Below are 27,993 nucleotides of genomic sequence, written 5' to 3'. Positions count from 1 at the left end.
ATGTATGCAATACGGATGCTTTAGATAATTTTCTCTTTATTTCTGTTACCAGTTGTTATTTTGTTATCAGTTACTTATCTCATGATATTTTGATAACTGTCTTCCGTGTAGAGCTGCTTTGAAGATTCTGTATATAGACATTACCTGAAGTCTGTTCTGTGGAATGCTGATTTCTCAGGAGGACCCCCAAAAAAGTTTTCTGTTGCAAATAAGTTTGGGAGATGCATGCTCTATCTCTGTTTTGAAAAATTCAAAATGATAGTAGAACGTTAAATATACTGATAAAATTTGCTGGTGAAGAAGTTGGTTAATGTTGTTTTACTAATTTCCCCAAATTCGTTTAATTTTATTTGCCTGGAAATCTATTTAATTTATGGAGTAACTCCAATTAATATCCTATAAAACTAGTATTCTGTAGGACACATTTTGATAAATACTGTATAAACCATAGTGAGTTGTAGATCTATAATCTTTAAATATTTAGAATAATAAGTATATTTCCTTCTTTTTATTTCTTAAGTCACATTATCTTTATAATTTTTCTTCCTTTACAGCGTGGCTCATCCCCTGTCACCCAATCATTCCCGTCCCCCAAGCCAAATGTTTTTATTCATTTAGCTGATCTTTATTGAGCCCCTAGAGAGCACATGCTAAAAATACAGAGATGAATAAGGTGACATTCTGGCCTTGAAGACCTAACACACTGATTTAATAGAGCAGGGGAGCCACCTATAGGGGATAGCCCCTCACATCTTTGTGCAGCTGTAGAGATCCATGATCAGCACTTCGCATTTACTCATTTTGTAGCATGAGAAAAATGTTCTCAATGTATGGTTTTATGAAGACTTTATTCATTGAATTTAAGATACCAGAGATTGTAAGGCACAGCATTACTTTATGTACCACAGTGAAAGAAAAAAATGTTGCCAAATATAATTTAAAGTTGAATCCGGATTTCAGAGAAGTAGAATGTATGCATTACATATACTAATAAATGTTTGTTAACTCTTAGCCTTAGATGTGTTTCTTTTTATGTATTTCTACATTAATTGAATCAAGTGCAGCAAATGCTTATTGAATGACTATCATTTAATAAGGCCAGTGGATAATAGAATAATGAATAAGATATGGTCTCTGCTCTTAAGGAACTACAGAGGAAGGCAGATGTGTCCAGACCTTGCTAAAATAAAACTAAGTTTCTTAAAGCAATTTAATTAAATCACACAAACTATAATTAACAAATAAGTTAAAGCTAATGCTAAATTGACAGTTGATGGCTTTGTAAAAGTTAAAAATATTATAGATTGGAGAAATAGTCTCAGGACATGGTGAGAATTGTGAACTTTAGGACTTCGTCTCAGTCTAAGCAAAGCTCCAGTAATGTCTTAATTTAAAATAGCTCCAGGTGATCAGCTCGGTGCTTTGTGACCAGCTAGAAGGGTGGGATAGGGAGAGTGGGAGGGAGACGAAAGAGGGAGGAGATATGGGGATATATGTATATGTATAACTGATTCACTTTGTTATAAAGCAGAAACTAACCATTGTAAAGCAATTATACTCCAATAAAAATGTTAAAAAATAAAATAAAATAAAAAATAAAATAGCCCCAGGCAATTTGACAGTATGTATCAGAAGCATCAAAACTGTCTTTAACTTAATACTATATCCTGTATCCTAATAAAAAAAATTCATAATTTACATAAATATTTATCTACTGCCACTAAAAAAAACCTATACTTTAAAAGAATATTTAATGATACAAGAAAATGTTTATCATATATTGTTAAGTAGAAAGGCAATTTACATAAACATTGTATGATACAATCCTAACTTTGGTTAAAATAATAAAGGATTGACTTAATAGATAACAAAGTATTAATAATACCTTAACAATCTTAGATTGCTAGAGTTTATAGTGATTGTTATTTTCTTCTGTCATTTCCAAATTTTGTAGAATGAGCATGTATTACTTTTGTAATCGGGGAAAAAAACAGTATATATATTGTTTTCAGTTTTTTGTCAAACCTCTTTCCAAATACTCTCACCATAATCTCTCAGCTAGCACAGTAAAATATTATGGATTTATATATAATGTAAGTATAAGAAGTTGTTAGCAGTATTCATATATGTAAGAATAATATTATTAATGATTGAACTTATCAGTGCAAATGCCTTTGGCCGTGCCTTTTGGTTTTGCTGTGCTACCACCCTTGTATACCTTTCAGTGAAATGTAGTTTGCGGCCAATAGGAAGTTTTTAGTTCGAGGACGAAAGGAGGCTGTATCTCTCTTAGCTAAGGCTCATCTGAGCTGGACTGGCAAACTTGGCTGGTTACCATGATGAAAGCAGCATTGGAGGGTCAACCCCACTTTTTGTGGGACACCAGATTAGTACTAGTTTAGAGCAAGTTCAAAGGCCCACATTGGTTAGGCATTGCATTTATTTCCCCTCAGACTATGCCCTCTTCCTCTTTCTACCTCCATGTCTAGCACAAAGTCTGGCACATGTTAGGCACTCAGCAAATAGTATTGGAATTGAAGTGGAATGAAAACTGAAAATTATGCAGATTCCTAACATTAGCTTTACTGAAAAGTCATCTCAATCTTAAATGAAGTGAGTTATGCCAACACAGTTACAGGTGTAGTTTCTATTTGGATGCAAGAGAAGTTCTTAGGAACAATAAAGATATCTCATGTTTAGCCATCATAATAGGGTCTTCTCTATGCCTCTTGTAGTTTGGCTGCTAGTGATACATTGGGAGGCCCTCAACACTTTCAGCATTTGGCACAGTTAGCTAGAAGTAAAGGATGCACATTGGAAACTAATGAAGAATTGGAAGATATAAGAGGAAGGTCATACAAATTTTCATAGGTGCATTTTAAGTAAAATGTATTTTGATTATCTTAACTAAGCTTCTACCTCAGCTAGGCAGGAAAATCCGGTTTTGTCCTTTTCCCCTCTGTGCTATTCAATAACATATGCTATTTCTCATGTTAAGATCTTAACAGCTGTGCCAACAAGTCCGGTTTGAAAAAAAGTAAGGGCTTAATGGTGTCTCTTTACAGATCAGCCTGTCAACAACTCTGTCCATCAATAGATTACTTCAGCCCTTTAGAACAGTTGTTCACTTCAGACATACATGTCAAAAGTTGGTGTGGTTAAGATACTGCAGCTTGCTAATAGGAATAAGAATTGGAATTATGAATATGGAGCTCTGGATGCTAAGGAAACAAACCTAGGTGTGTTGCTTTTTGAAAGAATAACTCAGGCACTACTGTTAGTGACTAGAACCCTCTTTTGTCTGAATGGCATAGGCATCATCCTTTTACCTCATATTGAGATGACTTGTCACTAGGATTTATCTTAGAACTCTGCGTGGCTTTTAGGCCTTTAATTCATTTCAGTTTAGCAAGCATTTATTAAGTATTGAATTAGGTGCTAAAGTTATAAAGATGAATGAGACTTGATCCCTGTCCTCAAGGCTTTCAGTTTAATGGGGAGGACATGAACAGATTATTTCAGTATAATATATTAAGCATATAGGTATGCAAAGGGAAAGCTTCATGGACAGATTAACTGATAAATTGTGTGTTGCATAATGGGTAAGAATATTCTAGGAAGAGAATACAATATGAACACTAGAAATGTGTTCACTCAGTATAGGCAGGCAGGAGAAAAGAACTAGATTGATAGAGAACGGGTCATCGAGGCCCTGAGAACATGCTTGATCTTTATCCTGAAGGCAGTGAGGAGTCACTGAAGAGTTTTAAGCATTGAAGTGACATGGCTGGATTGTAATTTTAGGTAGATCACTCTAGAGGCAGAGAAGAGTATAGTTTTAATAGGACACGATCAGTGTCAGGGAAATCACTTTAGAAGGCCATTGTAGTAGTCCAGGCAAAAAATGATGAGGGCCTAGGCTAAGGCACCTAGGTAGTGGTGGTAAGGATGAGACAGTATAGGTGATTCAAGAAGTGTTTTAGGTGTTGAAATCCTCAGGACTTGAGGGTTGAGGAGTAGGGGGATGATACCATTAAGTGAGATTAAAAATCTAAGAAGAAAAAGAGTTTTTAGGGGAATGATGATATATTAAGTTTCAGATATGAGTTTGAGGTGCCTCTGGGAATCTGAGTGGATGTGAACTTTTAAAATTCAGGGAAATGGTGGTCAGTACTTGATAAGAAATAAATTATCATTTTGAGTAGATAAAAAGCAAATATATTAGGGCAACCCCCAAAGTAATATCGTCGCTTGAGGAGGGCTGGGTGTAAAGAAGGCTTTAGGTATAAAAATTGGGTTTGTACAGCAGCAATGTAAAGTTACTATAAGTAAGTTAAATACTGTGGGGAATGGAGCATTCCACTTTGTGAAAAGTCATCTTATATACCATTTATGGACTACTGTTTGGAAACTTCATAGTATGGCATGATATTAGAACAGTACTGGATATAGTTTAGGTTTTGATAGTTCAAAAGGGATTTTTGGATTTTGTGGTTTCTCAGTATCATTGTGGACATCAATGATTATACTAACAAAATTTTGGACGTGATATTCAACGTATAAAGATTTTTAGATATCAATAAGATTTACCGAGTGCTAACTGTGAGTCAAGCTCTATTCTAAGAACTTTGTATTGATTCATCACATATAATTCTCTGAAATAGGTATATAGACTTATTATTCCCATTTTATAGGTAGGGGAAAACCATGGAAAGTTTAAGAAACTTGCCTTAGATCACACAGGATTCACCCCCAAGGAGTCTTGCTGCAGAGCCCACCTCTTAGCCACTATGCTATACTGCCTTATCAAACAGTACAGGTTACAAGTATCTTTGCTCATTAGGGAGAATGGAAATGCATTATATAAACAGAAGTCCCTATAAAGGTAAAATATCTAGAAATGTAAAGCGGTAAGAACTTCAGAAATAGTTTAATGTCAAGAGTGTGTGTGTGTGTGTGTGTGTGTGTGGAGAGGGAGAGAGAGGAGTTACATTGCTAATTAGCAGGAATGAAAACCTGACAAGTCAGAAAAATTTGGGAAACAGAAATACAGGAAGTTGAATTATTACAGGGAGGGAAGGGAAGAATTTATGTCAGAGATTAATATATATATAAAGGCTAAGTTGTAAGGAAACTGAAACTCCGAGAAAAGAATGATAAAGAGTTTATCACTTCTACTTCTACCACTGTATATTTACATAATACTTTATATTTTCCAAAGCTAAGAGAAAGGAAGTAACAACTAAGATTACATGCTATGTAAGTGTCAGAAACAGGAAAGAACCCAGGTCTTACAACTCAATCCAGAGCTCTTTCCATTACATCATATTCCTTAGTAGAACCATGCAGATTCAGTCCTCAGATCCATAGAAATGGAGGGGGAAATGCCTCAGAAAAGAATTAGTTATCATCACTAATCCAAGAGAGTAGCAACAGCAACAGGGATGCAATGGTAAGGAATGAACCAGTAATGCTATAATCGAAGAGATTGCCAAGCTTCTAGAATCTGATAAATCTTTCCTGTTGATTGATGTATATGACAGGAAAGTCACCAAAAGAAAAGTACTTAGGTATATGAATAATTGTTTTTCTTTCTATTCTTAAGAATCTGCTGTTGGTGGTTATCCTCAGAGAGGGGAAAGCAGTAGATGTGGTTGGGAGTCAACGGTCTAGGAGTAGAAAAGTTATTACTTTTTATTTTGTGCTTCTCTGTGCTGTTTAAGTTTTGTTACCTGTGGGTATACTACTTTTTTAAAAAACATGTTAATAGGAGTTTCTGTATAATGGGATTATGGGCCACTTAAAAAAATTGTTTCATTAAATATTACATAGTACATAAACTGTGCTAACAAACTTTATCCCAAGAGTTACCAAGTAGGTTGACATTGACATTCAGAGTGAATTTTCCACAGATCCACGTAGAAACAATATTTTTTTTAAAAAACTTTTCTGTTTTTAAAAATTCTTATTTATTTTTTGGCTGTGTTGGGTCTTCATTGCTGCACGTGGACTTTCTCTAGTTGCTGCACACGGGGGCTACTCTTCGCCCCCCGTGCGCGGGCTTCTCATTGCAGTGGCTTCTCTTGCTGCGGAGCACGGGCTCTAGGCGCACAGGCTTCAGTAGTTGCAGCACGTGGGCTCAGTAGTTCCAGCATGTGGGCCCTAGAGTGCGTGGGCTTCAGTAGTTGTGGCGCACGGGCTTAGTTGCTCCGCAGCATGCGGGATTTTCCCGGACCAGGGATCAAACCCGTGTCCCCTGCATTGGCAGGCGGATTCTTAACCATTGTGCCACCAGGGAAGTCCCGAAACAATATTTTTTTTAACATGGTTGGAACAGCAGTGACACTATAAAACCGTTATTCTCTTGTTTCTATGGGAAAGTTAATATTAAATTGTAGGTAGGGATGTGGGAAACTTCACTTTCTGCAGTCTTAGAAAAATCCCTATACTCATGTATATACATATATGTATACATTTGCTCCTGGGATAGGAAATAGCTTTCCTGGGTGAAAGAGGTACTGTGGCAGGGAGTGGCAAGAGTGAGATTCAAATTTGAATTCTTTTATCAATTGCTCTAGACAGATTGTGCTGTGAGAGGGATTTTGAGGACCTTCATCTACTAAAAGTAGGGAGAAGCCAGCAGTTTGGCTGTATAACTAGTTTATTTGTAAGTCACACATTTGAATTAGGGAACTCCTCACAGTGATCAATTGGTGCTTACTTTCACTCTAAAGCCATTTTAGTCCTTTAACCACCTGTTTGGATGATATGCTTGCTATTCAATGAAATTGCAGTTTTCTAAGTTCCCAGAGCAATTATGGTGTGTAATTTGTGCAGTGTTTTATACTACCCTTGGAAAAGATGGAAAGTGCATGTCTGAACAAAGGAATATACTCCTTTACTGGAAAATTATAAAAGTGCTAAAGGAATTTTTTTTCATGGCAGCATTGTTAGGAAGGGATCAATTTTTCTTAAAAAGGGCCAGGGTATTCTGGATATAATGAAAATATTAAGATAGTATGTATGTGACCTGTGAGAGAAAGAAAGAACACCAAGTGTTGGACTGGGACTGTAAATCATCATCTTTGGCAGGAGCAAAGTTTGCTCTTCCTCCTGTTGTGTCTGGACTGTTACCAGGGCCTGTGGTGAATTTTGCAATCTAGTTCTAAAAGTTGCAGTGAACGCTGAAGCATTTACATGGGCTCTGGGGTACAACTTGTCTGATCTCACTTGTTGGTTGTTGTGTTTGTTTGATTTATATTTTTTTTTATGGATGAGATTTTTTATATTTAGAGGAATAATTGAAAATGTTTAATGTGATGGGAAGGAAAAGGATTTTTATAATTTTAAATAATCTTTGTTTTGTAGTTCTTACTTTTAAAAACAAATCAACACCTATATGAAATTATGTATGAAGTACCTTTGAGAGCCAGAAATTAGCCACTCCACCCCAAAGTTTCTGGGCATTCAGAATAGCTTGGTATACATTCCATTTACTGCATTTTAGTGATTCTAAGACATTTTTTTCACATTTAAAAACACTTCTAAAATAGGGATACATCTTGTAATCATTATTGGCCTGGATTGAAATCAGATTACTTCAGAAAGGACTTGCATTTGCCTCTAGCAGTCATTTGCACTACTACCTGAGACCATTTTAAATTAAATTCTCTGTTTGAGATTTATATTTTTTTTTGTTTTGTTTTTTATTTTTACCCCACTGGTAGTGTGAATTCAGACTGTAAAGCTGTGTAAGAATTGTCTTTTGGATAAAATTCCCTCTACCTGGTGCCCAGTACTTGAAAGGTAGAGGCATTCAAGTTTTCTTGCTGTCTCTTTCTGCTTTGTGGGTTTAGTTTCCATTTATTCTACACAGTATTTGTGGCCCTTCTGTTGTTCCAGCTTTACATGAGAGGTCTCCTATTTTTCTCTTCTTGTGGTATGTGAAAGAATAGTACATCTTACAATAGGTGGTGACTTCCATTTGATAAAAGATCCATCAGATGCTTGCTTAGGCCCTTACTATACTTCTTCAGAGCTTGTTTACTCGCACTGTAGGCACAGTTCTAATAAACTCAGTGTCATTGTTACACATTTCTTTGCTCATTCCTCATCAGTGATCTTCAAACTTTTTTGCATAAGAATCAATTGGGGAGTGAAAATTATATATTTCTGTGCCTTACACTCAGAGATTCTGTTTCCGTGGACCTGGGTGATGCCCAGGAATCTTCACTTTTATTAAATATCCTCAAGGTATTCATACCTAAGTGATTGAAGAACCATACTTAGAGAAAAACTGCATACTCTTATAGCTAAGTGAATATTCATGACTTTAGCTGCCATCTATATATACTGATGATTTTCAAATCCTTATCTTTAGTCTAAACCATTCTTCTTGGATGCCAGATTCATCTATACAGCGACGTGTCTCTATTAAAGGCAGAATACACTCTGATCTGGGGTACATGGGCTCAAGTCCCAGCTCAGCCACTTATAACTCTGTGACCTTTGGCAGAGTTACTTAACTTCTCAGTTGCCTCATGTAAATGAAATTAATATAAATACCTCATAGCGTTGCCTAGACGATTCTGTGGATCAATACATGTAAATTTCTTTGACAGTGCCTGGCACTAAGCTCAATATAAGTGGTAGCTGTTTTTATGTTGTTATTGTCCCACAAGTACGTCAAGCATGTCTAAAATGAACCTTTTTTTAATCACCTCGACACCCCTCAAAATCTGTTTTCTGCTTTGACTAGAGCTATATTTAATTTTGCCCTATCGTTAATTTTCCTCATCCCAGTCATACATTCTATGAATTCAGTATCCTAATTATCTCTAATTTGTCCCCTTCTTTTCATCCCCACTTCTGTTACTTTGGTTCGGATCTTTATTGCCTCACATAGCATTCTGGAATAGTCTTCCATCTGGACTTCTAGCCTCTGCTTGTTTTTCTCCATTCTAACTCACAGAAATCTTTATCAAAGGCAATGTGATACTGCTACTCCTCTGCTGGGTGGCTCTTATTGCCTGCGGGATAAAATCCAAACACCTGTGCCTGGCTTACAAGCCTCCTCAGATTGGTTTCTGCCTCCTCTTCTGCAACACTCAGGCACATTTGCAATCTTCCAGCTTTGTACATTTCTTGTAGTAGCTTGCCCAAAACACCACATCCTCTCTAGCTCTCATAACTTTGCATAAATCAGCAATATAGCATGGTGGTTAAAAGTGTGAGCTTTAGAGCCAAACTGCCTGAGTCAAAAGTGTGAGATTTAGAGCCGAACTTTGAGCCAAGTTCTGACTTTGCCACTTTAGGTTTGTTGGGCAAAACACAGTTTTTCTGTGCCATAGTTTACTCATCTTTAAAATTGGAATAATTGTGCATTATAGAGTTGTTATGTGGATTTTAGTAAGTTAATTCACATAATAAGCATTCAATAAATGTGAGGTATCCCTATTTTTATTATTACCATGCTATTTCTTTTGCTTGTACACTTGATCTTCTTCTCTACCCATTCTCTCACTTTCTTTTGCCTATCAAATCCTACTCATTCATCCTTTGTTTTTCAGTTTAAGAACTAGCTTCTCCAGGAAGCCATCTCTGAAACCCCCAGACTTGTTTAGATGCCCGTCCTCTGGGTTCCCATAGCACCCTTTTTAGTATAATTAAGCTATGAAGATTTTAAGGGCTGCCAAGGACTATGTTTTTCATCTTTGAGTGGCTAATGAATGAAGTGTGATTGTTTTATTGTTTCTTACTTGTTTTAGGTTGGGAAAGCAATTAGAAAGGGGAGGGATATTCTACTAGAGTCAAGTAGACAGTTCATAAGCAGGCAGGAAGGGAAGAGATAGCAAGAGGTGAAAAGACAGAAAACAAAATCTGTAACAGTCTGGAACTTTCCAGTGAAAGGGCAAACAATCCAACAAATATCAGTGTGGTTCTCTAAGTATCATTGTGCATAATTAAAATGCTACTGTGATATCCTTAAGGTTAAATTGTGTTGAGTATACTCTGCCTAAAACGAAGAAAAGTAGGTTAAGCATTTTAGAAATATTTCTTTTAAAACTAGTTGAAATAAATTTTGGCAATTGAATAGGTAAGCTTTAGTTATTTATCATTGTCCAACAGCTCATTCCCCCTTGGGCTGCCTGACTAATCAGTACTCCCGTAATTAATTCTGATTATTGTGTGTGCTCTATCTGTGGGAGAAAAAAAAAAAAGTAAAGGCCAAGGAGGATTTGCAGCAACTAATCTGAGTATTGTTAACATTAAAATTCATTATTTGTTGACTCAATTTCTAAATTCTTTCTACATGTAGTAAGTTTGCCATCAACCATTCTAAAGGGTGTTGAGCCAAAACAGACTGCCAGATATTTCTCCAGCAAAAATGGGTTTATTTGGGATCAGCAGAAAATTACAATTTGGAGTCTGCAACTGTGGTGAGCCCTGTGCAAATCCCTGCAGGGCAAGGGAAGGCGAACTCTTTTATAGAGGGGAAAAGGAAGTTGGGAGAGCTATAGTAAACAAAGAGTCTATGGCTTTTCATTGGCTGAATCCTTGCCAGGAAAGAAGAGTATTTCTTCTACCTGCTGGACTCAGCTATGTCGCAGGGCATGAGGGCTCCCCCTTCTGATCTCTCTACTCTATTTAATTGAGGTTTCTGTTTATTAATTTTTTACAAGAGAAATGGTTAGAAACAGAGTATACACTGTATGCAGAAGTATATACCAAGGTATAATATGTGATTTTTTAAAACTTAGAATAGTATTTATAGAATTGTTGGGTTTAACTATGACAAACATTAGTGTAAGAAGGTAGGGAAAAGTTGTTGACCTATCAAATTAGTTTCAGGGGATTCATTTTACAAGTATTTTTTGGATTAGGCCCTGAGGATACAATGCCCGTTTGCAGAGCAAAGCAGTTTAGATTGTAGGAGCTTGCAGAAGAAATAAACATACTTGTCCTCCCTGAGTTTATGTTGATATAAGAGGCATAAGACCTTTAAAAATGAAAAGATGTAAGTGCTTCTGCAAATATCAGTATAAGCCATTGATACTCTACATCTTCACCATTTTCTACCTCTGTAGAAATCTAATTAAAAGGAAACTTTTAGTAAATTTTTGTTTCTTATTATAAAACTAATATGTATTTATTGTAGAGAATGTATAAGGTAGAAATAAGAAATAAGGTAGAAATAAGAAAATCAAAATCTATTGTCCATCTAGTAACATTTAATATATTTACAATTATTATTTATTGTATATAATATATTATAATAAATATTATTTATTATTATTTAATACATTTATAGTCTTTTATCTATGCTTATCTTTGTCCTTTTTAAAAGTTGAGCTATAATTATATAATTGTATATCCTTTATTCACTTTATATTGAATCAGGAACACTTTCTCTGAACTGAATATTCAAGATAAAGTACAGGTAAAGATGATGGAGAGTCTAATCATTTAAATAATCTCAGACTTTTTTTTTTTTTTAACACCAGTGGGAGGGATGTGACTTTTTTTTTTTTTTTTAATTTATTTATTTATGGCTGTGTTGGGTCTTCGTTTCTGTGCGAGGGCTTTCTCCAGTTGCGGCAAGCGGGGGCCACTCTTCATCGCGGTGCGCAGGCCTCTCACTATCGCGGCCTCTCTTGTTGCGGAGTACGGGCTCCAGACGCGCAGGCTCAGTAATTGTGGCTCACGGGCCTAGTCGCTCCGCGGCATGTGGGATCTTCCCAGACCAGGGCTCGAACGCGTGTCCCCTGCATTGGCAGGCAGATTCTCAACCACTGCGCCACCAGGGAAGCCCCAATCTCAGACATTTTTAAGTTTTAAACTTATTTATATTCAAGTTCAGTAAGGAAAAATTTAACTTTCTGATTATTAGATAAAATGTTCGTAAGTCTAGTTATCTTAAATCCACAAATTGATATGTTTGCTTGGAAATCAGGTAGCTCTTATAGCGTAGCATTGAGAATTAACTGTACACGTAACAATTAGATGCTGTATTATAATTTATAAAAGATTTGTAAACGATTGTACAAAGATTGTACTCTCTAAAAAACAAGGTATTTTACTCATGTAATCATATTTCTTCTATTCAGACTCATTTAGGATAATGAGATTGAAGAATGGTCAATAAAATTTTAATAATTATGAAATAAGCAAACTAATTTTATTGGGTATACTGCTAGCTAACTCACCCCCTGTGTTTTTTTCTCCATTTTCATTGTCTCTTGTTTGTCTTTTTTCAACAGTGAGATTGCAAACTATTTTGACTGCAGAAGCCATGCCCTGTGTGTTTATTTCTACAGGGCCTAGCATATTAGATGTAGATACTAAACAATTACTTGTTGTTCTTACTTTGACTTTGTCTGTGGGCACCTCAAATTCAACTATATCTAAAACAGAGTTCGTGGTTTTCCATCAGACTTGTATCTCCTTTTATATTATTTCTTATTTCTGTTAATGCCACCACCATCTCTTCACTTGACCAAGTGAAATTTTGGAGCGTGGTTTTGATTCTTTCCTCTCCCCCATTTCACATATCTAGTTGGTTCCTAAGTCTTTTTGATTGTATCTTCTAAGAATCTTTCATGTTGATCTCATTTACTACAGTCTTAGTTCAGGCCTTATATTTTTTCTCATCTTAATTACTTCAGTAACCTCTTAAATTGTCTCCCTGCCTGTAATTTCTTCTCCCTCCAATCTACCTCAGGGCCATCTGAATAAACTTCTCAGAATACAAACCTGATCATGTTATTCCTCTTTATATCCTTTATTAGTTCCCTATTGCCTGATCCTATAAAATGTGAACTACTTGTGTGATATACAAAATACTTTGTGGTTTGGCCCTCATATACTTTTTTAGCCATCTCTTATTGCCAACATTTACTCACTATGCTCCAGCCAAATTCACTAGGATCTGTCATGTCCCTCAATGATTATACTTTTATTTATTTATTTATTTATTTATTTATTTATTTATTTATTTATTTATGGCTGTGTCGGGTCTTCGTTTCTGTGCGAGGGCTTTCTCTAGTTGCGGCAAGCGGGGGCCACTCTTCATCGCGGTGCGCGGGCCGCTCACTATCGCGGCCTCTCTTGTTGCGGAGCACCAGCTCCAGACGCGCAGGCTCAGTAATTGTGGCTCACGGGCCCAGTTGCTCCGCGGCATGTGGGATCTTCCCAGACCAGGGCTTGAACCCGTGTCCCCTGCATTGGCAGGCAGATTCTCAACCACTGCGCCACCAGGGAAGCCCAATGATTATACTTCTATCTCCTAATTATGTATTTCCAAATTTTGTGTTCCTGTTAAGCCTTTTATTGTTTGCTTGTTTTGATCTCTGCCTTTCATATCTTTCCTCAGTGTCTGGTAAGCCTTTGTTAAACAACTTATATTTAAGAGTGGAGCACTAAAAAACTGATTGGAAATTCCAAATCCATCCAATCCATTCATTTTATTGTCTTTAGTATCTTTGTTAACTTGGGCTAGTCATATTCCCTTGATAAGGATCTTTCCGTCTCCACTTGGATATGTAGACTGCCAGTATTCTGTGTACTGAATCTTCCTCCTTTCAGTCTGGTTCCCCACCCTCACCTGTGCTGAGTGTCTCCCAATCCAGAGATACTCTAAAAGTCCCTCTTCATTAAAAGCAACGACAACAACAACAACTACTCATCTTCTTCCCAGATGAGGGGATAAAGCAGTCTTTTGGTTGTATGGAGAAGCAAAGGAGGTTTGGGCATATAATTTAATTCTAAATTAAACTTTCATCCTATTCTCTAGGTTTCAGCCCTATCTTAACAACTTACAAATTTACTTACAGAGGTGTAGCTAATTCATGAGCCATTTTGAAGGTTCTATAGGGTAAACTTAAAAGTCACTTTTATTAGTTGAGTTAGGAATCTGCCTTTTTGCATTAGCTAAGTCTGTTATTACTTGTACATCTGTTTTCCATTTTCCAAAGTTATGTTGTTGTCATCTTTTCTGATTTCTTTGTCCTTTCAGGTTTATATCTTTTTTAAAAAGTTTTAATATTATTTTAGTGGGTGTTGAAGAGGAAGCAAAAGTCAGTGTATATGTTCGCTCTCCCATATTTACCTAAACTACTCTTTCAAAACTGTTCATAATTCCAAATTATTTCTGGCTTTACTTATCTCTCTGTCAATCAGAGTTAGGTAATCCCTCTTCTGTGCTCCCATAACACTCTGTGTATGCTTTTGTTATGGAACTTATCCTGTTGAATCATATCTTGTTTTTAACTTGTCTCCCCTGCCACACATTGTTGTACAACCAATCTCCAGAACTTTTTCATCTGGCGAAACTGAAACTCTACAACTCCCCATTTACTCCTCCCCTCAACTACCATTCTGCTTTCTGTTTCTATGAGTTTGACTACTCTAGATACCTCATATAAGTAGAATCATACAGTATTTGTCTTTCTGTGACTGGTTTATTTCACTTAGCATAGTGTCTTCAATGTTCATCCATGTTTTAGCGTGTGTCAGAATTTCCTTCTCTTTTTAAGGCCAAATAGTATTACATTGTATGTAAATACATTTTGTTTATCTGTTCATTCATTGATGGACGTTTGGGTTGTTTCCACCTTTTGGCTATTGTAAATAATGCCATTATGAATATGGGTGTACAAATATCTATTTGAGACCATGCTTTCAATTTTCTTTTGGATATATATATACCTAGACGTGTCATCATTTTTTATGACGTTGACATTTTCTAAGAAAACAGTCCCCCCTTTATAAGAAATAGAATGTTTTCCATTTGCGGCTTCTGTGATGTACTGAGATTCAGGTTACTCGTTCCTGGCCAGAATGCTGCATAAGTGATTGCAAATATTATCTTCTGCTTTTCTTTTGTCTTTCAAATTTGTTCATAATTTCTGTATGTTGTAGTATGAATTTTCATGTAGTCTTTGTATCTTTTCCTTTATTTTCCTCCTGCCTTTAAACACAAAATATCTTGCCCCCTTCTAAGATTATTTTAACTATTCACTGTTTTTTTAAAATAATTTTTAAAGTTTAAAAAAAAATTTTAACTCTGTAATGTATTTGAAGTTTTGTACTGATGTGTGCTATTATGGAAAGGTTTAACTGGATTTTTTTCCCTAGTTTTTCTAACATCATTCATTGAATGAACAACAAATGAATCATTTGTTGAATCCCATGGAAGTATTTATGTGAAGTTCTTAGATTTACTAATTTCTATTGACCAGTCAGTTTTTATATCACTATCTTAACACTTTAGTTATTATATGTTGTAAATAATAGGTTATAATATCTATTAGAGCATCTGTAAGGCAAATTCCTTAACCACAAGTTATTCTACTCAATTGTAAGAGTACTTTTAAAAGTAATATACATTAAGGATAAAATAAAGTTAGTCCAACCTTTACTGTGTTTGCTCTTTAGATAAGTTAATCTAGATGCATACACAAAGAAAAAACAGATAAAAGAAACAGAGCTGTTGATCTTTCTTCAGTCTCTCCAAGGAAAAAATCTAAAGTTGAAAGAATTACCAGTATGGGAAACAGAGAGTCCTCCATTTCAAGAACCCATTGTAGTATCTCTGACTGCTTCCTAAATGCTGTCTCCCTACTAGTCCTATGAGATTACACGAAGATGATGCCACCAGCAGGAATAGACATTGGTTGTTTAAAGGGACCATTTTGGAACAATTACTTCCCTCAAGAACAAGTGAAAATGCTTTGCAGTTAAGTATTTGTGTCTAGCACATTCTTTAGGGGGGATAGTTTCTTTATGCAGTGGCACCTTAGTTGCAGCCAATTAAGGTGTCTTAATTTTATACACCATAGAGGCAATGGATAATTTCCCTGATTGTTTACAAGCTGTCAGGAATGGTTCCAGGCATAACTTGAGTTTTCCTAAGCTTTACCAGGCTATTGATACAATCGAGGCCCACATTTTACAGCCTTTTGCCTCTACTTGTGGGACAGAATACTCCAACAAGGATTTCGGAGGTCTTTTCAATAACCTACAGCTAGACCTCATACCAAACATTCACATTCCTTGGAGGATGGGGCTTAGGCAGCTCTCTGTATTTTCAGAAAATTTTCTCTAGAAATTTCTCTCATACATGCCATGAATATGTCCCTTCCAGCTGCTCTCTCACTCTCTTGCTGTCTCTCTCTGGCTGAACAGTACTACCAATGCAACAGAACTCTTAAAGTGCCAAAACTGTGTTAGTGATCTCTGGCAACTTCCCCCTTCATTGGAATATAACATCTTACACAAAGCAGGGCAGCTAGTGCTTCAATCTTTTATAGAGATCTTGGTGAAATAGTTCTCACTTTTTACTTACAGTCCTCTCTCTTCCCTACAGCCATGTATGAGTAGATGGGACTAGGTCAGAGATGAATTAGAATGACCACCACCATACTCTACTCAGAATCACTCCTCCTCTCCTCCACCAATTAAGGCTTTGATTTTGGATCAGGGTTTATGTACATCTGTCATATTCCTTCAGAGTTTTTCTCCTAGGATGCCTCAGTTCTTTATGTAAATAAGCTTTGAGTAGTTTTTAAGCACTTGTTTATAATACAGGGCTAGATTGTAAGGGTTAAGCTGGAACCCCTATTACAGTGAGAACCCCATGGCTTGTTTTCTCTCATTTCTTTACTGTTTCCTTTCTTTTCTTCATATACCAGTAGGTTATTACTCTGCTTATGCCCTCTTTCAGATGTGTTTACACATTTAATTTAAATAAACTTTGGTCTAATTTTTAACTTATTGGTATCTTCTGAGTAGTCATTTCATATACACTAAAACCCTTGAATTTTTTTTAATTGGTGCAAAAATTCACTTTGTAAAATAATACTATATTTGGGACAGAGGAAGCAGACAGTCCTCCCAAGGACTTCAGTGTATAGTGACTAATAGCAAAATTTCATTCTTTTCATTATTGGAGAGACTCAGCAGGAGCTGAAAACTGAATCAGATATCTTGAGTAACTCCAAAGTTCTTTGGATAGTCTCAACCACATACCTCTCTCTGAAGATGTACAACCATGTTCAGAACATCTGTACTTTGGGGCCCTACCTTTACTTTAGTGTGAGCCAACTGTAACTAACTTTGCTCTCTTATTTTTTGAGGGAACAGCAACTTAGATAGATGCAGTCTCCCATGGGGAGCAGACAGTGTCTAAGCAGCAAAAACCCAGAGGGGCAGAGACATGGTTAGTAAATGGTAGCTGGTGCTAATAACAAAAGCAAAAATGATTACCTCCTAAGATCAAAGAGCATCAAGTATTCTAGCAAAGCTTCCTAGGCTCTATAACCTCTAATTTAGACTGATGAGAATGTCCTGGAAGACAACACATTATGACAGTGCCTAAAGTAGAAAATCCTACTGAGTGAAGTATGTTCCCTGCCATCCCAGGAAATACAGTCATGGAAGTATCTTCCTTTGCCCTGTGAATTGGGAAGGTAGTGAAATCACTGAAATTTTACAATTCTCAAAAATTAAAGTAGGCTAATTATAATTCTACAAAGGAATTCTAAATTTACATTTTAAATTTTATTTATTTATTTATTTATTTTTGGCTGTGTTGGGTCTTCGTTTCTATGCGAGGGCTCTCTCTAGTTGCGGCAAGCAGGGGCCACTCTTCATCGCGGTGCGCGGGCCTCTCACTATCGCGGCCTTTCTTGTTGCGGAGCACAGGCTCCAGATGCGCAGGCTCAGTGATTGTGGCTCACGGGCCCAGTTGCTCTGCGGCATGTGGGATCTTGCCAGACCAGGGCTCGAACCCATGTCCCCTGCATTGGAAGGCAGACTCTCAACCACTGCGCCACCAGGGAAGCCCTAAATTTACATTTTAAAGCAAGCTTTTGTTCTAAAAATTGTGCTGGTAAATTTGTGTATAAACAATTTTCTGTTTCTTTCAGTGTGGTTATGAGTTAATTTATTTAACATTGACTGTAATCTATTAAGTAGAATACATTTCTAAAATATTTAAATTACAGAAAGGAAAATAAAATGATATGGGAAAATTTAAAAATTATCTGCTAAGATGGTTAAAAGGGCTCTCCAACAAACATACAAAAAAAAGCCCAGAATGACAAGGTAAAGCTATTTTAGATTTTCAGATTTGGAACCCTTCTAAACTACATGATTAGAATGCTAGTGCATTAAGTGGAGTTGTGTCTAATTCAAGGGTTAGACTCAGAAATTGATATATCCAAAATTACCCTTGAAAATCCCTTAGGAAGCCAGTACATTGGAGTCTTAGAGAATCATGTTATATGGGTGGCTTGTGTTTCAAAGCTGTGTTGTCTTTTAGAATATATACTTTTTTCTCTGAACCCTAGAGTCAAACTCTTTTAGAGGGGTGCTCAGATGATAAACTTACAATCAACTGAGAAACCAGCAAATTCACACCACGCATGTAATGCTCACTCCAGAGCATATACTCATTGAAAGTCAGGCAGAATTGTCTATACTGTTTATAGAGTAAATAGTCATTTTTCTTTCTTTTACTGCTGAATTTATTATAGTTGAATTTGTGATAATTAACTTCGTAAAGACACAATTCCACAGTATATGATTATGTATTTATGTTAAAGTTTCATCTGAATTTTTGTCTAATGTTTTTGTCATTCACATAGGAAAGAATGATGCTATACTGTGCCATTCCTTTATTGGCACAGTACAGAAGTACAGATAATGGATTCTGAATTAATGCACAGTATAGTAGGAAGCTATCTTAAACCTCCAGAAAGAGTGTTTGTTCCATCAGTCACCCAGAGTGATGAATCATCTCAGACTCACTATTCTGTGAACTTAGAAGTTACCTCTTCTAAAATGCTTCATAGTCCAAATAGCCAAGGTAATGCTAATAAAACATCTTATTTAACATTAGGGGAATGGTACGAAGTATGTTATACAAAACTTTTCATTTTTATGTAGAAAATAAGATGATTGTGTATTTAACTAATCTTAGTAAAACTGCTAATTTTGACTCTGTTTCTTAAAGTTTCTATAAACTTAAGTTACTTAACATTTTTTAATTTTGGCTTCTTCAGCTATAAGATGAAAATTAATATAACCAGCTAGGCACATATTGCAGGCTTATCATTAAAATGTCATTAGAAAATAGGAAAATACTCTTTGAAGAATAAAAGGTCAGATTTGGAGAATCCTTCTAATAAACAAGATGATTAGAATACTACTGAATTAAGTAGAATTGTCTTATTCAAGGATTAAATTCAGAAATTTCATATATCTGAAATTACCCTTGAAAATTCCTCATGAATCCAGTACATTGGAGTAACTACAAAATACAAGTATTACAACTTTTAAAATATAAGCTTAGGAGGATCTTAAAATTGAATTAGGAAAACATTTATGACTCCAGGCATATCTACACCATTACAAATTGCTTTGTAAGATGATGATAGTCACGTTTTTTAATCTTTTATAATAATGGTTGCCATTATAAATAGACTGGCTTTGTGGAGCAAAGCAACTGAAGAAATAGTAATCCAAATCAAAAAATAATCTCTAGCAAACATCTTTCTAATTGGATATAAACTATATGAAAGTTAACCTATAACATTTATTTATAGTCCATTCATCTCTAGTTTTTTATAATTTAAAGTTGTAACTGAGAAGAAAATGTAAGATAATATTTGAAAATTTTATAACTCCGAGCTTATCTGAATCATGAAGATATTAATATAGCTGAAAAGAAATCACAGTAGTACATGTGTAGCACTTATAATCTTTCAAGCCTGACATCAGTTAAACCACTAGGTTGTAATTTTTTCTTAATGGAAGAAACTATGTTCTATCTCATATGTCCTAATTATTAACATTGTATCTTGGACAAAGAAACAATAAATGTTTGTGGTTTGACTGAAACTGAATACACGAAGAACTGAGAAAAACTTTTAACTTTAAACCTAAGTTTCCTTGTTAATTAGTGGACACTATATTTTAATTTTCTTTATCCATGCTCAGACTCTTATGTCTCCCAACCTTCCTCCCTTTCTCTCCTCTCTCTCTCTCTCTCTCTGTCTCTCTCCCTCCATATACATATATACACACACACACATATATACATATACATATATATATCTTTTTGCCTTAATTTGAATATATTTATTGTATTAAATTAAGTGATTATTAGCTTTCTCATATCTCAAATTTAGGAAAGTACTAAATACAATCATAAATATATTGTTTTTGTAAGATATGTTAGAGAGAATTTGTCCCTCTTTAGAGTTTTGTCATTTTTCTTTTTTATGAGGAATATAAATTACTTATTTTTTTTGGCTCACTAACAAAAACATACTGCTCACTTTTATATGCTACTATGATTGTAAGTGTTCAAAAATTCTCACTTAAAATATCAAGCAAATTTTTCTTCAACAGCTCTTATTTTAGCCTTAAAAACTCTTCAGGAAAAGATTCATCGTTTAGAGTTAGAGAGAACACAAGCTGAAGATAACCTGAACATTCTTTCCAGAGAAGCGGCACAGTATAAAAAGGCCTTGGAAGATGAAACAAAGGAGAGAAATCTGGCACACGAGGAACTGATAAAGCAGAAAAAAGGTAAGAACATTCAATAGTTCTCAGAAACAAGTGGTTACCAAAGTTTACAACTTGAAAATAATAAGCCCAGTCTAAGAAGATTTACTCAAATATCTTTATTCTTATATGCATTCCAACGTTGAGGGCTTGTTCTCAGACATTTTGGTATTTGCACTAAATGGATATAATTTTGAACTTTTCTCTATTATATCTGTTATCCCAGTTCATAAATTTTTGAGATTAAAAGAAAAATTAGACAAGTCGTGTTCAGGAATTATAATATTTTCAGAATACCAACAAAATCCAATATGTTATTAGCCCATAATATAATTGAAATACTTCATATTTTCACTCGTTTTTTTTTTTAAATTAGAAAATATAAAGCAATACTAGTAATTAAACAACATAAAACAGTAAAAATAAATTTTAAAAATTATATTTAACTTAAAAGATTAATTGGAAGAAATGGACAGGTAGGTGGAGGTTTCTGTGGAAATTATGAAAAGGACTTCTGGACATCTGTTTTAGAGATTTAGAACATAAGTTCTTTATATAATTTCACTTCAAAATTATGGCTTTTTTTTCCTTGTAACACTACATCACCCTCATAAACAAGGTTCAAATTTGTGTTTCAACTTATAAATAGAATGAAGAAATGGGGAGGGGAAAAATATCCCAAGGTAATTGGACAAAAGTAGAAGAAAGAGCTGAGGGAAGTAACGAATTAAAGAATTAGAATGAGGTTGCTTATTATAAATAGAATTAACTGTGCAGTTAGTAGTCGAGAACAGAGGAAAATGGGAATGGTAGAATGCATATACCTGAGTTTCCTGAAAAAGAAGAAATGTTAGGAAAGAGACTTTAGGTCCTCTATTTTCCAGATGGTGTTATTTCCCAGGAAGAACCAGGATTTTTGTTATCCCACAGGTCACTGACATCCTTCCTTTTCAGAAGTATGCCCTCTAGGTGTTTATGAGGAGACAATGTTAAATTGGTTATATATAATTAATGAGATATACACGAAATGTATGTTCATAACTTTGGGAGAGTCAATATTTAGAACTAAAGAAGTCTTGAACTTTTAGCTGTTGATTGAATTCATAGAATACATTTCTTGTTATAACTCTCTGATCTATGTGATAACTAACTGACTCATTATTACTTTTTCTTTTTCACAGATATAAGTATGCAGTTAAGCTCAGCCCAGTCTCACTGTACCCTTCTAGAGAAACAACTAGAATATACAAAGAGGATGGTTCTCAACGTAGAGCGAGAGAAGAATATGATCCTGGAACAACAGGTGACCATATTTTCTATAGTAATATAATATAATATGTTTTTAAAGAATATTTAATGTCATGAGAAGATTGTCATATTAGAAATCTTAAATAGAATATAAAGCTGTATATAGGAAATTTCCAGTTACAGTGATACATACTAGGTCATTTGGACCAAACTTTTTGTAGAGGAAAACACAAAAAACTGGACAGAAAATTAAAAAGAAAGGGAGGGAAGGAGGAAGAAAGGAAGAAAAGAAAGGCATTGTACACAAAGGCATTGTAGAGTTAACAAGGTGATGAAAAATCTCCAATTCAAAAATCTGTGTGCAGACTTAAATCCAAAGAAGTTGACCTCTAGAGAGGTTAGTTTCAGGTCCCTTCCTTCTTAGGGCATTTCTGATTCCAGAAGAGTCAGTTGAGAGGCTAAATAATGCTTTTGAAAGCCATGTTTATGGGGCTAAGGAAATTAGAGTCCAGGGCCTGCCAAGAGTAGGAACTCTGGTATATCTTCTGTGCTCTGAATGCTTTGTAATGGTGAACAAGAAGAAAAACAACCCAGATTACAGCTCTGCTCTAGGTTATCAGAGTAATCCAGAAAATCTTAGTCCCGAAGTTGGATTAAAGTGATCCTGGATGGCTAATGTTCCCAGGGACCTCAAATTATTTCTATAAACATCTCTTCTACATAGTGAGAAACTTTCAGTCAAAGATAACCAGGCAGAAGGAGATAAAGCACTATGAAAAGAAATAGCATACATAACAGACTATATAAACACTCTCATAAGTTATCTCCAGCTAGGTACTGGCTCTAGAAGAGAGAGACTTTAAAATAATTATGCTTGCTAAAATCAAGGAGACAGAAGATAGGAATAAAATTTTCAGTAGAGCATTAGAAACCATGAAATGGCAGAGCAGATTTGAGAAAGAACCAAATAAAAATTGTAGAACTAAGAAATACAATAAGTGAAATTTAGAACTTAATGGTGGATCTAGTAGCAGATTAGAAGAGATAATTAGTGAACTAGAAGCTGAAACTGTCCAGATCAATGAAGAGACAAAACGATAGTAAATTTAGAAAAGAGAGTAAGAGGCAGAAGTTAGAGTGAGGTCAAATTTATGTGTGATTGGAGTTTCAAAAGGAAAAGAGAAAGAATAGGACAGAAACAATATTTGTAGAGATAATGGCTGGGAATTTTTAAAAATTGATTTAAATAAAATCAGACCACAGATTCAAGAAGATAAAACCAAAGTAGGAAATATAAAAAGAAATAAAAGAAATAATAAGACAAGAATAAAATCCTAAAAGCTGCTGGGGGGAAAAAAAGGGTTCGTTCAAAAGGACAACAATTAAAGTAACGGTGGACTTCTCAACTGAAAATACTGAATCTGGAAGAAAATGGATATAATTAAGGCAGTAAAAGAAAATAACTACCTATCTAGAGTCCAGTGCCTGGGGGAAACATCCTTCAGAAATAAAGGTGAAGTGAAGACATTTTAAGACTAACAAAATCTGAGATAGTTTGTTACTAGGAGATACATTCTAAGGAAACACTGAAGGACATTATTCAGACAGAAGGAAAGGTGTCTTAAATGGAAGGTCAGAGATGCAGGAAGGAATGAAGAACAACGAAGATGATAAATATATGGGTAAATCTAAGTGAATATTGTATAAAACAGCAATAATAACGTTTTATTTATGTGTTTAAATATATATAAAGGATTAAAATTAATGAGAACAGAAGCTCATAAACTAGGAACTGGTAAACATAGTTTAAGTGTTCTAAGATCTTTGCTTTATGTTGGAAATGGGTAAAGTACCAGTCAATACTGGATTTTAATGGGCAAGAATTTAATAGGTTTTTCAAGGAACTGGAAAAGTGATTCTAAAATTTATATGAAAAGGAAAGGTACAAGAGTAGCCAAGCTATTCTGAAGAAGAATAAGGTGAGGTCTTACTATATTACATATTGATGCTATCAAAATTAACATGATATTTGTATGGATAGACACCAGAATAAAGGAATAGGATATAGTCAGACACACTTATGTGGAAACTCAATATAAAACAAGGATGCCACTGCAGAACATTGGAGAAAAGTCAGATTTCAGTAAACAGTTTTGGGAAAATTGGTTATCTGTGTGAGAAAAAAAAAAAAGAAAGAAATTGATCCCTACCTCACACCACACACAAAAATCAATTCCAGATGGATTAAAGACTTAAATGTAAACTTCGAAATTTTCAGGAGCAAATACAGAACAATATCCTTATGACCTTGGAGTTAAGGGAGATTTTTTAGGCAAGATACAAAAAGTAACAAAGCAGTAGAAAAATGGGCAAAGTTATGAAGAGGCATTTTGCAGGATAAAAGGAATCACAAATGGTCATACATTTATAGAAAACGTGATCAGTCTCATTAGTAACCAGGGAAATGCCAATTAAAAAAACAAGATATCTATCTATTCACCTATTCACATTTTATCTTATAAAATAACCTAGAAATTCCTATCCTAGCTAAATATTGTAGATCAGTGACTTTTAACCATTTTTTAATGTTTTTATTGAAGTATAATTTACTTCTAGTGAAATGCACAGGTCTTAAATGTACAGTTCAGTGATTATTGATAAATGAATATGCTCATGTAATCCATAGTCCTACCAAATAACAGAATATTTTTTTAATAAATTCATTTATTTATTTATTTTTGGCTGCGTTGGGTCTTCATTGCTGTGTGCGGGCATTCTCTAGTTGCGGCAAGCGGGGGCCACTTTTCATTGCAGTGTGCGGGCTTCTCATTGTGGTGGCCTCTCCCGTTAATGGAGCATGGGCTCCAGGCACGCAGGCTTCAGTAGTTGTGGCATGTGGGCTTAGTTGTGGCTCACGGGCTCTAGAGTGCAGGCTCAGTAGTTGTGGCGCATGGGCCCAGTTGCTCCATGGCATGTGAGATCTTCCTGGACCAGGGCTTGAACCTGTGTCGCCTGCATTGGCAGGCAGATTCCCAACCACTGTGCCACCAGGGAAGTCCAACAGAACATTTTTATCACCCCAGAAATTTTCTTATACTCTGCCAAGTTATTCCCTGCTCTCTCCCCACCTCCCAACAACACAACTACTATTCTGATTTGTTTTACTTCAGATTAAGTTTGCCTGTCCTAGAACTTCATATAAATTGGATCATAGAAAATGTTCTTTCTTGTGTCTGGTTCTTTGGTTTAACATAAAGTTTTTTAGATTAATCCATGTTGCTGTATGTATCAGTAGTTCATTCCTTTTATTGCTGTATAGAATTTCATTATATAGATATACCACAAGTTGGTTATCCATTTTTCTGTTGATGGACATTTGGCTTGTTTGGAGATATTATGAATAAAGTTTGGAGATATTATGAATAAAGCTGCTATGGACAGTTTGGAGATATTATGAATAAAGCTGCTATGGACATTCTTGTACAAATTATTTTGTGACCATATGTTTTAATTTCTCTTGGATAAATATCTAGTAGTAGAATTGCTGAACCACAGGGTAGGTGTATGTTTATAAGAAACTGTGAAACTGTTTTCCAAAATATTTTCTTCTAAAAGCTTTTTGTTTTCATTTTTTTCCTGTGATCCATCTGGAATTAATTTTTGTATGGTGAGAGAAAATATTCAAGGTTATATTTTTTCCACGTGGATGCCCAGTTGTTCCAGCACCATTTGTTAAAAGATTTCTTTTCTCCCGTTGAATTCATTGGGCACCTTTGTCAACAATAAATTGACAAAGATAGATAAAGTCTGTTTCTGGGACTCTGTATTATTTTTTGGTCTATTCTTACACTAATATCATGTAGCTTTATTTATTTATTTATTTTTTTAATTTTTATTTATTTATTTATTTATTTTTATGGCTGTGTTGCGTCTTTGTTTCTGTGCGAGGGCTTTCTCCAGTTGTGGCAAGCGGGGGCCACTCTTCATTGCGGTGCACGGGCCTCTCACTATTACAGCCTCTCTTGTTGCGGAGCACAGGCTCCAGACGCGCAGGCTCAGTACTTGTGGCTCACGGGCCTAGCTGCTCCGCGGCATGTGGGATCCTCCCAGACCAGGGCTCGAACCCGCGTCCCCTGCATTAGCAGGCAGACTCTCAACCACTGCGCCACCAGGGAAGCCCTCATGTAGCTTTATAATAAGTCTTGAAATCAAGTAGTGTGAATCTTCCAGCTTTGTTCTTTTTGTGGTTATTATAGATCCTTTGCACTTCTATATAAATTTTATAACCAGTGTAAAATTTTCTAAAAAATAAGTCTGCTGAGATTTTGATTGGGATCTTGTTAAATCTATAGATCATTTGGGGAAAAATTGATAACTCAAAAATATTGAATCTTCTGATCCATGAACATGGTATATTTCTCTATTATTTCAGTCTTCTTTACTTTCCTCTTCACAGTGGTTTGTAGTTTTTATGAGAGGTCTTGCACATCTTTTGTTAAATTTATCTCTAAGAACTTTGTATTCTTAATGCTATTATGAGCAATATTGGACTTTTTTTCATTTTTCTATTACTAGCATATAAAAATATAATTGATTTTTATGTGACTTTGTATCCTGCAGCCTTGATAAATTTATTCTAGTAGTTTTCATATTTTCAAAGGATTTTCTTTATACACAATCATGTCATCTGTGAATAAAGACAGCTTTATTTCTCCTTTTCCAATTTTTATGGCTTTTATTTCTTTTTCACACTTTATTGCTCTGGCTATTACAGCTAATATAGTGTTAATTAGGAGTAGTAAGGACTGACATCTTTGTTTTGTTTCTGATCTTTGGGAGAAAGATGCCAGTCTTTCACTAGGATATTACCTCTAGGTTTTTCATAGTTGTCCCTTATCAAGGTGTGGAAATTACTTTCTATTCTTAGTTTGCTAAAAGCTTTTATTGTGAATGGGTATCAAATTTTGTGAATTGCTTTTTCTACATCTAGTGAAAGGGTCATATGATTTTTCTCATTTATTCTGTTAACATGGTAAGTTACACTGTTTGATTTTCAAATGTTAACCAACATTGCATTCCTGGTATAGACCCCAATCAGTCTTAAAACAGTATTCTTTTTTTACATTGCTTGATACAGTTTGCTAATATTTTGCTTAACTATTTTTGTGACTTTGTCCATGAGGGATCTTGGTTTGTAATTTTCTTATAATGTCTGGTTTTGGTGTTACGGTTTTGTTGGCCTCATAAAATTAGTTGGGAAGATTCCTTCTTCTGTTTTCTGGAAGACCTTGTATAAGAGTAATATTATTTCCCCCTTAAATGTTTGATAGAATTCAAATTTGATAGATGCTATCTGGGACTGGAGTTTTCTTTAAATGTAAAGTGTTTTTGAATAATGTATTCAATTTATTTATAACAGAGATTGGACTACTCAGATTTTCGTTTCTTCTTGTGTCTTTAGAGAAGTCCCTCTTTCATTCCTGATATTACTAAGTTGTATTTTTGCTCTTTTTAAAATTATCGCTCTACCTATCTGTTTATCAACTTTATTGATTTTTTCAAAAAAAACTTTTAAAAAAAGTTTTGTGTTCTATTTCATTGATTTCCACTTCATTTTTATTATTTCCTTCCTTCTATTTATGTAGGGTTTAATTGGCTATTTTTTCCCTACCTTTAGAAACTTAGATTATTGATTTTAAAACTTTTATTATTTCTTTTTAAATGTTATATCTTGTGATTAAAGCTATCAAGTTCCCTGTAAACATTGCTTTACCTGTATCCCACAGATTTTTATATTGTATATTTTCATTATCTTTCAGCTAAAAATATTTTTTAAGTTCTCTAGTGGTTTCTTCTTATATTCTATTGACTTCTCTTCTTGTACTTTTTCCCTTCTCCTTCTCCTTTTTAGCACCTGCTCTACAGGTTAAAATATGTATTCTTAACTTACCACAGTCTGCCATGAATTAGTATTAAAACATTTCACATGTAATATTAGATCCTTACCACAGTATGCTTCCACTTATCTCCCTTTGTGCTACAGTTTTCATACATTTTATTTCTACATATGTTATATAACTCACAATACATTGTTTTTGTTTCTGCTTTAAATGATCAATTTTCCTTTAAAGAAAATTAAGAAACAAGGAGATATTTATCCACATTTTTACCATT

At 34.9% G+C, this 27,993-nt stretch overlaps 1 protein-coding gene across 4 annotated transcripts in view; it reads left to right on the top strand.

Moving 5' to 3' along the window:
• CEP57L1 (centrosomal protein 57 like 1) overlaps positions 1-27,993 on the top strand; it is a 99,662-nt gene that overhangs the window by 15,228 nt on the left and 56,441 nt on the right. For all 4 annotated transcript variants that reach the window (XR_003624182.2, XM_057528098.1, XM_028168719.2 and 1 more), the window contains exons 2-4: positions 18,648-18,868; positions 20,416-20,595; positions 21,753-21,874. Coding sequence is in view for 3 of the 4 variants with exons in the window: in XM_057528098.1 (XP_057384081.1) it covers positions 18,706-18,868; positions 20,416-20,595; positions 21,753-21,874 (465 nt within the window). In the remaining variant the exon portion in view is untranslated. The remainder of the gene's footprint in view (positions 1-18,647; positions 18,869-20,415; positions 20,596-21,752; positions 21,875-27,993) is intronic.

Source organism: Balaenoptera acutorostrata, chromosome 14 (genome assembly GCF_949987535.1).
Source record: "Balaenoptera acutorostrata chromosome 14, mBalAcu1.1, whole genome shotgun sequence".
NCBI lineage: Eukaryota > Metazoa > Chordata > Mammalia > Artiodactyla > Balaenopteridae > Balaenoptera > Balaenoptera acutorostrata.
Note: the sequence above shows the minus strand (reverse complement) of the source record. Positions and strands in the feature narration are given on the sequence as shown.